We start from the raw sequence: 15,241 nt of genomic DNA, 5'->3' as shown, positions 1-15,241 counted from the left end.
ACCAAAACAAGTGAACCTAATTGAATATCAAATTATAATCACATGGAGAAAATAATTATTTCACATGACTTTAACACACAGTAATCAGACAGTATATGCTAGTATCATGTATTTTAATGGCAAAAAGACTGCTAGGAAATTTTAAACTTCATTCAGTAATTTTCTTCTTAGTAGTTACATGAGTGTTCTCACTTTGAAATGGTTTTTTATATATTACAGAATAAAACAATTAGTAGTTATGTTATTAGAAATCAAGATTTTAAATGTAAGAGAAAACAAATACAATAATTAAATCAGGGCTGGACGAAGTGCTCACGCCTGAGATCCCAGTACTTTGGGAGGCTGAGGCCAGCAGACTGCTTGAGCCCAGGAGCTTAAGAGCAGCCTGGGCAACATAGTGAGACCCCCATCTCTACAAAAAAAAATACAAAAGATTAGCTACACATGGTGGCACATGCCTGTATCCCAGCTACTTGGGAGGTTGAAGTGGGGGATCACCTGAGCCCAGAAGTCGAGGCTGTAATGAGCAGTGATTGCACCACTGCACTCCAACTTGGGAGAAGGAGTGAGATCCTGTCTCCAAAAAAAAAAAAAAAACAAAAAAAAGAAAGAAAAGAAATCAAATAATTAAGTAAATTTCTTCTGTAATGTTCCATTTGAGTGATAAATATATATATAAACTTATATATACCATTTATATAAATCTAAATATATGATATATATAGAAAATGTATATTTTCATATATTAGAAATATATACAAACTTACTACAAATATATGTGATATACTCAAATATAGGTATAAATATATATACTTCTAATATATGGAAATCTATATCTTCCAATATAATACATTTATTATCTATATATTTATTTGTCTTTATATCTTCCACCTCTGGCCACTGAAATGGCCTAAAAGCAGTGGTACCCTAACAGTAGTGTGCACCCCTTGTCAGCCAGTTTGGGCTCCTAAATTTCTGTTTTCACTCTTGAAAAATGGTTAATTCTAGGTCTTGGACAAGAAAAGTACAAGGTGAGCTTGGGACTTCTTAAGTCAGAAAATGAGGAAGCATTCAAAGACTAAGGGAGCTCTGCCTAAATGACAAGGGTGCTAAACTGCATGAGTTCCTGTTGGCCAAATTTGGAGAATTTTGAGCACTGAAAAAATTATTTGTAATAGATTGAGGCACATTGATAATATTGAAACATACATGCCCCAATGATAATTAATAAAAAGAAACAACCACAGCAACATTTGATAATGTTGGTGGTGACTATCATGTCAAGTCCTTATTCTGAAGATTGGTAATTCAAGAGAAAAATTAATCAATTATCAAGTATTTTTATTAGAAACTATGGATCAAGATATTCAAATAGTTCCCGTTGATCAGAGAAATCTCTCTTTTTAAAGAAAAATTCCAACTAATAAATGTTGAAAAAAGACACAATTGGAAAAATCACTGTTTTGAAATGCTGAATGAAATAGACAAGGAGCACAAATAAATGCTGAAATCATTGAGTGAAAGGTTGACTAGGACTTGGATGTTTGCTTGATGCCAAAGTATCACCCAACAGATTACTTGCTAATTGCAGAATTGAAAAATGCTTTACACTGGAGAGTTCTGGTTGTCACCACCTAAACCTAGTGATCAAACATAGCATCACTGATAGTGGGGACTTGATGTTTTGTGACTCCTTTTGTGATATATCACCTAGAAATTATTCCTGCCCAAAATGATGAACCCGAAACTAATCAAGTTCTTATATCCCTTTCTAGATATTCTAAATTTAGCTATTCTCCATGATGTCAATTAACTTATTCTTTTATCCTCTGGATGCTCTGCAAACTGAAAGTGAATATAGGAGTTTAATTGCAATACAAGACCAACCTCTTCAACGTTATAAAATAGAATTAGAATTTCTGCTGGGAAAGATAGGGAATTTGCATTTTTAATAGGCTCACCAGATGATTCTTACACACATTAATGTTGAAGAATTACCATCATTCAATATTCTTGAACAGAGAATATATTTGTGATGAAGAATATTGACCTGTTAATTGGGTAAAGAGGAAACAATTGCAATATTTTAGGTAGGAGGAAGGAAGACATGAATTTGGGTGGTGAAAGTAGCCATGGAAACATCATAAATAACCAAGTTGAGTTTAACAAATTTTATCATATTACTTTTACCCTCCTCTTCCTCCCCCTCCTCTTCCTCCTCCTCCCTCTTCTTCAAAACAAAACAAAATGAAACAGGAACAACCAGAATATCAGGTGAATTGACAACACTGGCAGGAAGAATGACTGGGATGCTAGGCAGTGAGTTGGGATTTAGTATCGAGTAAATGGCTAAATAATCACAGAAGCTTATCCATTCAAATCAATTACACTGATCAGAAACAAAGCTATTGAAATACTCAGACAAAAGGATAAATAATGGGGATGTCTAAGAATATTTAACAGTTGCCTTAATTTCCTAGAAACTTTGGAAATTAATGTAATCCTAGCTGCCTTTGTATGTTGACCAGGTTCAACAGAAGGGTCTGTGGAAGCCACCACCAGCGCAGGCAGTGGAAACACAGCTGGAACATCAGGTACTGGGGACACTGGCCCTGGAAACACAGCAGGTAAGACAAAGCACATCTTGTTGTCAGAGCAATGGTCAAACACAAAGGTCTTATATATAATTAGCATAAGTCCAAGTGAGTTTTAAAAAAAGAAGTTAATTATAAGAGAATGAGGAAAATTCTAGCAGTAATGTTTAATAATGAACTTCTGTCAAAAAGCATTTGCAGCATGGCAACAATCTATAGGCAGAACCTCGTTATTTTTCAAATTGGATACAACTGGAAGATCAGATGCCGCAACCACTTTAGCTTCCCGTGAAGTCACATTTGAAATATTATTTATATCCAAAATTATGTTTAATTAGCAGAAGTGTGAGCTCTGATATCAAAATTTAATTTATCAAAAGAGATTATGAAGAATTCAGTACTTGTAAATAGATAAACGCAAATGTTACCGAAAAGTATGGGAATCCTCGATTCTTTTCTAACTTGGAAGAAATAATTCAGCCAAGAGATGCATAGCAAGGATTAAGTAGCAGAGTTTATTGAAGGAAGATGAAGCACATTCTTAGAGAGGAGTGGAAAACAGTTCTGAGCTGGTAGGGCTGAAAAAATAGTAGTAGCAGGGTTTATTTAAATATGAAGTACACTCTGAAACACAAGACAGAGTGGGCTGCTTAGAAGAATGAGCCAGCAGCAGCTAGTGCTGGGGGACTGCTTTTATGAGAATCTTACCTGATTATTCATGAAGGGGCGTGAGGGGTGTATTACTTGCATGCATGTTTCAGGATGTCTCTTTGGGCGCGCATGCTCTGTCGTTGTACCTGCTGGTACACGCATTGCATGTCTCATTAGCATTTAAAATCTCCACCCAGGGATGTGCTTTTTACTCTTATAATGAACAAAAGTCTACTCCAGGACGATTTTTTGGAAGAGTGTGCATGCTCCTCAGTGGGGAAAGTCCCTAACCTGATTATCTCCAGCTAGGGCCTGGTAAGTCCCCTTCAAGGCAAGAGGAGCTCAATCACAAGGCCAGAAGTAGCCAGTGTAGCTGTTGTCTTTTTTTGCTGCCTGTCAATAGGCGGCACTGACTATGAGTTGACAGCGTCTCCAGGACTTATTTTCCCAGGGGGCTCCCTTGCCTGCTCATTTCTGGCTATCTGCCTACTCTAACACAAACACTTGTATTTTGGTCGGACAATATTTATTGAGAGCTTAGTAATGTGTTAGGTGCCAGAAGATGCTCTTATATTTACAAAGCTTACAATTTTTAGAATAAAGTAATATTTAAACACATGAAAAAAGCAAAAAGTTAAGTAATACAGCAATTGGTAAATGCAGTTTGGAGAAGAATTTACTCTGGAATTATAACTTGTAGATAATTCTAGAAAGAGGCACATTCAGTGTTGAAGGCAAATAAGGGTTGTGATGGGGTAATAGTGCCTTATCAGATTAACATGTATATTCTTCCTGAGCAAGAAACTATGAGTATAAATATTCTGGAAGAGATTTCCAAGTTGTTTCAGGTCACAGTGATTGAATAAAAGCGAGTTTCTTAAACTGTTTGTTTTCTCTGAAAGTCTCAGGCACACCTGTGGTATCACCTGGAGCAACTCCTGGAGCTCCAGGTAGCAGCACCCCTGGGGAAGCAGACATTGGAACTACCAGTTTTGGAAAATCAGGCAAGTCTGGACATGACTCCTTAACAGTTCTCAACCCTGCCTTCCTCAGAAGTGTGTGATGTGGACTATTGGTCAGGCTATAACTGACATTAAGTGTCAGAGCAAAGGGAAAGCATAGGGAAGATGCCCTTAATCCACTATACTTTAGAAATCTCAGTTCTGTGCTATCAGCACGGAATAGGGACCAGTACATTTGCAGCAGTGAGCCTGAACCATTGTTGTTGATAACCAGGGACCCCAACAGTGTCTGCTGCCTCAACTACCAGTAGCCCTGTGAGTAAACACACCGATGCAGCCTCAGCCACAGCAGTGACAATCTCTGGAAGCAAACCAGGTAGGTAAAATGGGAGACCCTGCACTTGCCAAGGGGCAATATGGGATGTTCGTGTGAATACTGTTCCTCAGAATCAATGTCATGTTGTTAAGCGAGTAAATCACTTAACCTCCGTAACCTCTGTTTTCGTATCTGTAAAATGTGGGTCAAAGTGATCTATTTTGTGAACTTGGGATGAGGAGCCAAGAAAATAGTGAATAGTGTAAGTCAAAGTACATTTTTCAAATGTGGAAAGGATCATTATTGTTATTGATACAGAAAAATGAAGATTTCTGTAATTTTTAGGTGGAAGTTAATTTAAGTGAGAATTGATTATATCATAGCTTAAGAAATTCTGTGAATGCGTCCTTTCCATTTTTGCCTTTGCCACAGGTACACCTGGAACACCAGGTGGTGCAACTAGTGGAGGCAAAATTACATCTGGATGGTCCAGCAGTGGCGCCAGCACGGGCTCTTCAAATACACCAGGTGAGATTAGCAAAGCACTAAAAGGTTACAAAAATGGGAGTCAGTGTAGAAATTTGTTTATAAAAGCTTATTCAGTAGGGTATTAATTCAGTTGAAAATCTTTCCTGCTTGAAACTTAGAGCACTGTTATTTAAATATTCTGTGAATCCATTAAAGAGGTTGCCATTGTATGCTTTGTTATTCAGTATTTATGCACTATTGGGATATCAATTAGTGCAATACCTGAAATCACATATAATAAAAATGATCTGATAATTTAGATATTTTCCACTATTAAACTAGACTAGTGCAGCATTTTAAATCTGATATTGTCACATGGCCAATTTAGAAATCACTGGAATGTTACTTGATACAACCATAATGGAGTTAAGTTTAAAAAAAAAAAGCAATAGTGACCCTCTAACACTTTATCTCATGGTTGGTCCATAATTATTGTTTTGGAGTTAAGGGCTTCTTAGGATGTATTTGCTCATTTAGTTACAATTTCATTGTCTAAGTTCTGCATTTTTCCACACAAAATCACTTAGACAACAAGCTAACATAATTCAATATAGGCTAAAATACTAAATAATTACAAAATAATATGTTAGCTATTTTTGCAGATCATTAATTAATTATATCATTTTCGCATAGTACAAATATTTGAGAATTCAATAAATTCTTCTCTGCCACGAATAATAGAATATGCTGTTGGGCATTATAAGGTTACCTTACATCAGCAAGAATATTCAAATTTCAAGCTAGAATTCTTTTTTTGCAATCTTTTGCAAAACACCACTGTTTTTAGTATTTGAAATTCTTGTGGTTTAAAGTATTAGCCTATTTTCCCATATGCTCTTTACTGAACAGAGACCTAGAACCTTGATGAACAGCTTTCCCCATTTCTAAGAACAATTTAATAAGCAACACTGTCTTCTGAATTGTTTAAACATTCAGAAATCAGTTTTCTTCCTAAAACCTCTACACATGGGTTTTTAAAAAGTCTTCTTTTCTAGAATTTGCAAGTAGGGCTTGTCTATAACTCATTTGCTCAAAGCTGACCTGTTCAGGAAATATGTAAACTATGCAATGGGTATTGCAGATCCCTTGCTAAACAATGTTTGTGTCTCGTAAGACTTAACTTGCTTCAAATGACCAAAGAGATAGATTACGAATCAATTTATTTATTAATATTTAAATACTTCTCAGAAAATAAGCCAAAAAAGTGCCTGAAAAATATAATTAGTAGGATAAAATATTAGTAGATAAAACCATTCTTATATCTTAGTTTCTACTGTATATATTTAATACAATATTATTTATAATATAAACATATGAAGCAGTCATTAACCATTATATAATATCATGTATAAGTTATCTTAATCTGTTTTAACAAAAGTAAAAATGATCATCAGAAGACAACTATACAAAGTATAAAATGGACAAATGTTTTCACATATATTAACTTACTTGAATCTTACAGACACCCTATGCTGTCAATAATATATTAGTAATTATCTAATATTTTATCTATGAAAAAATCCATGTGTTTACCCCAAAATCACAGGATAAGTATGTTGTTAGGCCAGGTCAGGGCCTGGATTGTTGATTCTTCATCCAGTCATTATCTTTTACTAGACAGACCACCAACATGGTGGATTTCTGTTAAAACTAGAGAAAGATCTTGTCACGTTGCCTATTTTTGTTTACAGTTGTGTTCCTAGTGCATAGCTCAGTTCCTGGTTTGGGTACTTGATAAATATCTGGTGGATATCTGGTAAATAATTCAATAAGTGAATAGTAATTCCCAGTCTGGTAAAGGATGAAGTGGTTTTATCCTTATCAGTGAGGTAAAATAACAGGTCACATGGAAGGGAACCTTCTGGAAGGATTGGAGCTGTCAGGGGGTAGTGAACTCTTTTCTGCTCTACCCAAGTAGTGGAGTTTCAGTGGAAACATGTACCCATACACACATAGACACACCACTGTGCAGATCCATGTCTCTACAGATCCAAGGTTTCCATCTTCATCTGGTTCCTTAGTGGTATTCTTGATATATTAGGATCTTCAGAACCAGAGCCTTCTGGGTGATACTGGATTTCCCTTTATGCTCACATCTGTTCTCTGAGTCTTCCCCATATTAGAAAATGTTACCATCACTGACTCAATTCACTCAGGTAAAAATATTGTAGTTATCCTTGATGGCTCTCTTTTTTTTTTGTACCTCTCATATCTAAATAAGGCCTGTTACTGCTATTTCCAACACATATCTTGACCCTATCCACTATTCTCAGTCTCCTTTATCACAGTTTTAGCCCAAGCCACTCATAAATTGTCAGAACTTCTGAAATCACCTCATAATTGTTCTTCTTAATTCTACGATGCACCCCCTGCCATATATTTTCTACAGAGTGTAAAGAGGGATTTTAAATGTATATCAATTCTATGCTATTTCTCCCCTCTTTAAAATTATAGCCCCTTGCATTTAGAAAAACCTTCAGTCTTCCTCCCCTGATTCATAACATTTCGCTTGCTCCTACATATCTGCCCTTACCTTATAATATTCCCCGCCTCAGCTCCCATTATCCAGCTATACTCAATTTCTAGCTCTGCTTTTCTAGCAAGCGTAGCTCCATCAGACTTACGACCTTTGTACTGGCTGTTACCTCTGCCTGGAATGCCATTCTCCTAGAGTTTCACTAGCAGGTTGCTTCTTGTTATCAGACTTCAAAATAAAGACCATCTTCTCACAGAAGCCTTTGCTAACCAGACAGTCTAAAATAGAACATCCCATTTTGTAGTATCAATTCACTTTATATTAATGCTCTGAAGCTTTTCTTATTTGTGAATTTGGTTATTGGTTGGCTAGTTATTTTATTTATACCTACCTCTCTCTTCCCACTAGAATGCCCCACAGAGCAGAGAACTGTTTATCTGCATCCCCTTTGAACAGCTACTTAATCTCGCTTTAGTTTCTATTTTATAAAAGAGAAAAGTAATATTATATATCTCACAGTATTAATCTAATGGTAAAGTGAAGTGATACCTGTAAGTTGCTGACAACTTCTTTGACACACAATAGACATTAGATAAATGATTTTTATGAAAATAAACAAACAGAAAGAAGTTAAGCTAGAGCTGGCACAGTGAAGATCACTGTGGTCCCAGGTACTCAGGAAGATTACTTGAACCCAGGAGTTTGTGATCAGCCTGGGCAACAAAGTGAGACTCTTTTTTAAAAAAGAAGTTACAATGTAGCAAAGAGACAAGTATGAAATAATATGGTGGTTATGGAGATGAAGAGGTATAAAAGCTGTACTAGAGAAATAAAGCCTCATGAGTCTTAAAGGTTAACCAAGGACCAAAACAGCTATTAATATCATTCTACTTTTACCATGTGTTTGTGACAGGGGCAACTGGATCATCAACCGGACAGACAGAGACAAGTGGACCATCAGCTAAAGTAACAGGGAATTATGGACAATCATCTGAAATACCAGGGACAACTAAATCATCATCTGATGTTTCAGGGACAATGGGGCAATCAGATACAACATCTGGACCATCAGTTGCAGTGACAAGGACTTCTGAACAATCGTCAGGAGTCACGGTGGCATCTGAACCATCAGTTGGAGTATCAGGGACAACTGGACCATTAGCTGAAATATCACGGACAACCAGACCATTAGTTTCAGGATTAAGGACAACTGGATCATCAGCTGAAGGATCAGGGACAACTGGACCTTCATCAAGAGAATCAGTGACAACTAGACCATTAGCTGAAGGTTCAGGGACAAGTGGACAATCGGTTACAGGATCAAGAACAACTGGATTATCAGCTACAGAATTAGGGACAACTGTGTCTTTTACTGGAGGATTAGGTACAAGTAGATCTTCTGCTAGAGAAACACGGACAACTGGACCATCAGCTGATGGGTCAGGAACAACTGGACCATCTGTTGTGAGATCAAGGACAACTAGATTATCAGTTGGAGTGACAAAAGCAACTGAATCATCACCTGGAGTGACAGGAACAGCTACACCATCAGCTGAAGAATCCAGGACAACTGGACCATCTGTTCTAGTGACAGGAACAACTGGACAATCAGGCCAAGGATCAGGGACAACTGGAAAATCTTTTATAGAATCAGGACCATCTGTTGTAGGATCAGGGACAACAGGACCAACATCTGCAGGATTAGGAACAACTGCACCATCAACCAGAAGATCAAGCACAACAAAACCATCAGTTGGAAGAACTGGGACAACTGAACAATCAGGTGCAGAATCAGGAACAACTGAACCATCAGCTAGAGTGACAGATGTAACTGGAACATCAGCTGAAGTATCAGGAAGAATTGAACCATCAGCTACAGAATCAGGTACAAGTAGACCACTAGGTGAAAAAACAGGGACAACTATACCATCAACGGAAGGATCAGAGGCAACTGGACCATCTGTCATTGGATCAGAAACAACTAGACTATCAGTTATAGGATCAGGGACAACTGGAACTTCATCTGGAGGTTCAGGTGCAACAAGATCATCAGGTGGAGGAATGGGGACAACTGGACAATCAACTGCAAGATCAGAAACAACTGGACCACTTTTTGGATTGACAGGAACATTTGGACAATCTGCTACAGTGACTGGGACATCTTCAAATTCAGCTAGAGTGACAACATCTGAAAAATCACCTGGAGTGGCAATGACAACAGGACTGTTGGTTGAAGGATCAGCTACAACTCAACCACGTATTTTAGAATCAGAAACAACTGAATCATCAGCTGGAGTGACAGTGACATCTGGACAATCAGCCAGAGTGACTGGGGCAACTGGACCATCAGCTGGAGAGACAGGAACAACTGAACCATCAACTAAAGGATCAGTTGCAACTGTATTATTTGTTATTGGATCAGAAACAACTAGACCATTAGATATAGGATCAGGGACAACTGGAACTTTATCTGGAGGTTCAACTACAACAAGATCATCAGGTGGAACAACAGGGACAACCAGAAAATCAACTGCAAGATCAGAAACAACTGGACCACTTTCTGGATTGACAAGAACATCTGGGCAATTGGCTGGAGTGACTGGGACATCTTCAAAATCAGCTGGAGTAACAGTGACATCTGAAAAATCAGCTGGAGTTGCAGTGACAACAGGATCATTTGTTGAAAGACCAGTCACAACTGGACCACCTCTTTTAGAATCAGAGACAACTAGACCATCAGGTGGAGTAACAGTGACATCTGGACAATCAGCCAGAGTGACTGAAACAGTTGGAGCATCAGCTGGAGTGATAGGAACAACTGGACCATCAACTGAAGGATCAGGGGCAACTGGACCATCTGTTGTGGGATCAGGAACAACTAGACCATTAGCTGGTGAATCAGGTACAACTGAGTCATCAGCTGGAGCGACAGGGACAAGGCCATCATCATCAAGAGAATCAGCAAGAACTGGACCATCAGATGAAGGATCAGGAACAACTGGACTATCAGCTGGAGTGACAGTGACATCTGGACAATCAGTTAGAAAGACTGGGACAACTGGAGCACCAGCTGGAGTTACAGAAACAACAAGACCATCTGTTGTCAAATCAGGGACAACTGGACCATCTGTTATAGGAACAAGGACAACTGGAACTTCATCTGGAGGATCAGGTGCAACAAGATCATCAGGTGGAGAAACAGAGACAACTGGCCAATCAGCTGTAAAATCAGGGACAATAGAATCATTTACTGGGTTGACAAGAACATCTGGGCAATCAGCTGGAATGACTGAGACATCTGCACAATCAGCTGGAGTGGCACTAACAAGTCCTTTTGTTGAAGGATTAGTGACAACTGGATCATCTACTGTAGGATTAGAGACAACTAGACCTTCAGCTGTAGGATCAGGAACAACTGGACCTCCTGTTGTAAAAGCACAGACAACTGGACCATCAGCTGGAGTGACAGTGACATCTGGACAATCAGCTAGAATGACTGGGGCAAGTGGACCATCAGTAGGAGTGACAGGAACAACTGGACCAGCAAGTAAAGGATTAGGGACAATTAGACCATCTGTTGTAGGATTAGAGACTACTGAACTATCAGCTGAAGGATCAGGGACAACTGGATCACCTATTGTAGGAGAGACAACTGTACCATCAGCTGGAGTGACAGTTACATCTGGATACTCAGATAGAGTGACTGGGGCAACTGAACCATTGGCTGAAGTAACAGGAACCATTAAACCATCTGTTGTAGGATCAGTGACAACTGGACCATCTGTTACAGGAGTAGAGACAACTGCAAAAACTTCATCTGGAGGATTAAGTACAACTATATCATCAGTTGGAGGAACAGGGACCACTGGACAATCACCTGAAAGATCAGGGACAACAGGACCATTTACTGGATTGACAGGGACATCTGCACAATCAGCTGGAGTGACAATGACATCTATCCAATCAGCTGGAGTGCTAGTAACAACAGGACTAAATGTTGATGGCTTAGGGACAACTGGAAAAGCTCTTATAGGATCAGGAACAACTGGATTATCAGCTGAAGCTACAGGGGCAATTGGACCATCAACTGAAGGATTAGAGAAAACTGGACCATCTATTACTGGATCAGGAACAACCAGACCATTAGTTACAGAATCATGGACAGCTGGAACTTCATCTGGAGGACATAGTACAACAAGTCCATCAGTTAGAGGAACAGAGACAACTGGACAATCAGCTGCAGAATCAGTGACAACAGGGCCAGTTACGGGATACACAGAAACCTCTGGTCCATCAGCTGGAGTGACAGTGACACCTAGGCAATCACCTACGGTAACTCAGACAACTGGATCATCAGCTGCAATATCAGGGACAACTGTACAATCTCTTACAGTATCAGGGACCACTAGACCATCATCTGGACAAACAGAAATAACTGGATCATCAGTTAAAGAATCAGGTACAACTGAATCATCAGCTGTAAGGTCAGGGACTACTGGACCATCAGCTGGAGTGACAAGGACAACTGGACTGTCAGCTGGAGAGACAGGGACAACTGGACTATCACCTGGAGTGACGGGGACAACAAGATCATCATCTGGTCTAACAGGGAAAACAGGACTATCAGCTGGGGTGACAGGGACAACTGGACTGTCAGCTGAAGTGACAGGGACAACTAGACTATCAGCTGGAGTGACAGGGACAACTGGACCATCACCTGGAGTAACAGGTACAACTGGACCACCAGCTGGGGTTACAGGGACAACTGAACTATCAGCTAGAGTGACAGGGAAAACTAGATCATCAGCTGGAGTGACAGGGACAACAGGACTATCATCTGAAGTGACAGAAAAAACCGGATTATCATATGGGGTGAAAGGGACAACTGGACTATCAGCTGGGGTGACAGGGACAATTGGATCATCAGCTGGAGTGGCAGGGACAGCAAGACTATCAGCTGGAGTGACAGGGACAAGTGGACAATCAGTTGGAGTGGCAGGGACAACTACACTATCAGCTGAAGTGACAGGGACAAATAGACCATCAGCTGGGGTAACAGGGACAACAGGACTATCAGCTGAAGTGACAGAGATAACTGGAATATCAGCTGTGGTGACAGGGAAAACTGGACCATCAGCTGGGGTGACAGAGACAACTGGATCATCAGCTGGAGTGGCAGGGACAACAAGACTATCAGCTGGAGTGACAGGGATAACTGGACTATCAGCTGGAGTGACAGGGACAACTGGACTGTCAACTGAAGTGACAGGGACAACTGGACTATCAGCTGGAGTGACAGGGACAACTGGACTGTCAACTGAAGTGACAGGGACAACTGGACCATCAGCTGGGGTGACAGGGACAACTGGACTATCAGTTGGAGTGACTGGGATAACTGGGCTATCAGATGTAGTGACAGAGACAAGTGGATCATCTGCAAGATCAGGGACAAGTATACCATCAGTGGGAGAAACAAGAACAGCTAGCACATCAGTTGAAGAATTGAGGACAACTAGACCATCAGCTGGAATAACGGGTACAAATGGACTACCAGCTGAAGTGACAGGGACAACTGAACCATTAGCTGGAGTGACAGGGACAACTGGAATATCAGCTGGGGTGACAGGGACAACTGGACTATCAGCTGGGGAGACAGGGAAAACTGGATCATCAGCTGGGGTGACAGGGAAAACTGGATCATCAGCAAGAGTGACAGGAAAAACTGGACCATCAGCAGAAGTAACAGGGAAAACTGGACTATCAGCTAGAGTGACGGGGACAACTGGACTATCAGCTGGCATGACGGGGACAAGTGGACTGTCAGCTGAAGTGACACGGACAACTGGCCCATCAGCTGAAGCTACAGGGCTACCTGGAGTATCAGCTGGGGTGACACGGACAATTGGATCACTAGCTGGAGGGACAGGGACAATTGGACTATCAGCTGGGGTGACAGGGACAATTGGATCATCAACTGGAGTGACAGGGACAACTGGACTATCAGCTGGGGTGACAGGGATAGCTGGACTCTCAGCTGGGGTGACAGGGATAACTGGACCATCAGCTGGAGTGACAGGGACAACTACAGTATCAGCTGGAGTAACAGGGACAACTGGACTATCAGCTGAAGCAACAGAGATAACTGGACTATCAGCTGGGGTGACAGGGACAACTGGACTATCTGCTGGGGTGACAGAGACAATTGGACTATCAGCTGGGGTGACAGGGACAATTGGATCATCAGCTGGGGTAACAGGGATAACTGGACTATCAGCTGGAGTGACAGGGACAACTGGACCATCAGCTGGTGTGACAGGGTCAACTGGACTATTAGCTGGGGTGACAGAGACAACTGGACAGTCAGCTAAAGTGACAGGGACAACTGGACAATCTATTGGAGTGACAGGGACAACTAGATCATCAGGTGGAGTGACAAGGATAACTGGACTATCAGCTGCAGTGACAGGGACAAATGGACTATCAGCTGTGGTGACAGGGATGACTGGACTATCAGCTGAGGTGACAGGGACAACTGGACTATCAGTTGGAGTGACAGGGATAGCTGGACTCTCAGCTGGGGTGACAGGGATAACTGGACCATCAGCTGGAATAACAGGGACAACTACCGTATCAGCTGGAGTAACAGGGACAACTGGACTATCAGTTGGAGTGACAGGGATAGCTGGACTCTCAGCTGGGGTGACAGGGATAACTGGACCATCAGCTGGAATAACAGGGACAACTACCGTATCAGCTGGAGTAACAGGGACAACTGGACTATCAGCTGAAGCAACAGGGATAACTGGACTATCGGCTGGGGTGACAGGGAAAACTGGACTATCTGCTGGAGTGACAGAGACAATTGGACTATCAGCTGAAGCGACAGGGACAATTGGATCATCAGCTGGGGTGACAGGGACAACTGGATCATCAACTGGGGTGAAAGGGATAACTGGATTATCAGCTGGAGTGACAGGGACAACTGGACTGTCAACTGAAGTGACAGGAACAACTGGACCATCAGCTGGGGTGACAAGGACTACTGGACTATCAGCTGGAGTGACTGGGATAACTGGGCTGTCAGCTATAGTGACAGAGACAACTGGATCATCTGCAAGATCAGGGACAAGTATCCCATCAGTTGGAGAAACAGGAACAACTAGAACATCAGTTGAAGAATCAAGGACAACTAGACCATCAGCTGGAATAACGGGTACAAATGGACTATCAGCTGAAGTGACAGGGACAATTGGACCATTAGCTGGAGGGACAGGGGCAACTGGACTATCAGCTGGGGTGACAGGAACAATTGGATCATCAGCTGTGGTGACAGGGAAAACTGGACTATCAGCTGTAGTCACAGGGACAACTGGACCATCAGCTGAAGAGACAGGGGCAACTGGACCATCAGCAGAAGTGACAGGGACAACTGGACCATCAGCTGGGGTGACAGGGACAGGTAGACTATCAGCTGAAGTGACAGGGACAACTGGCCCACCAGCTGAAGTGACAGGGCTACCTGGAGAATCAGCTGGGGTGACAGGGACAATTGGATCACCAGCTGGAGTGACAGGGACAACTCGGCTATCAGCTGTGGTGACAGGGATAACTGGACTATCAGCTGAGGTGACAAGGACAACAGGACTATCAGCTGGGGTGACAGGGACAATTGGACTATCAGCTGGGGTGACAGGGACAATTGGATCATCAGCTG

At 41.2% G+C, this 15,241-nt stretch overlaps 1 protein-coding gene across 1 annotated transcript in view; it reads left to right on the top strand.

Moving 5' to 3' along the window:
* Nucleotides 1-15,241, top strand: part of MUC19 (mucin 19, oligomeric) — a 181,107-nt gene that overhangs the window by 75,286 nt on the left and 90,580 nt on the right. Inside the window, exons 51-56 of the mRNA XM_055358896.2 lie at nucleotides 2,529-2,627; nucleotides 4,148-4,249; nucleotides 4,482-4,583; nucleotides 4,956-5,051; nucleotides 8,441-14,045; nucleotides 14,166-15,183. Coding sequence (XP_055214871.1) covers nucleotides 2,529-2,627; nucleotides 4,148-4,249; nucleotides 4,482-4,583; nucleotides 4,956-5,051; nucleotides 8,441-14,045; nucleotides 14,166-15,183 — 7,022 coding nt within the window. The remainder of the gene's footprint in view (nucleotides 1-2,528; nucleotides 2,628-4,147; nucleotides 4,250-4,481; nucleotides 4,584-4,955; nucleotides 5,052-8,440; nucleotides 14,046-14,165; nucleotides 15,184-15,241) is intronic.

This window comes from Gorilla gorilla, chromosome 10, assembly GCF_029281585.2.
Source record: "Gorilla gorilla gorilla isolate KB3781 chromosome 10, NHGRI_mGorGor1-v2.1_pri, whole genome shotgun sequence".
Taxonomy (NCBI): domain Eukaryota; kingdom Metazoa; phylum Chordata; class Mammalia; order Primates; family Hominidae; genus Gorilla; species Gorilla gorilla.
Note: the sequence above shows the minus strand (reverse complement) of the source record. Positions and strands in the feature narration are given on the sequence as shown.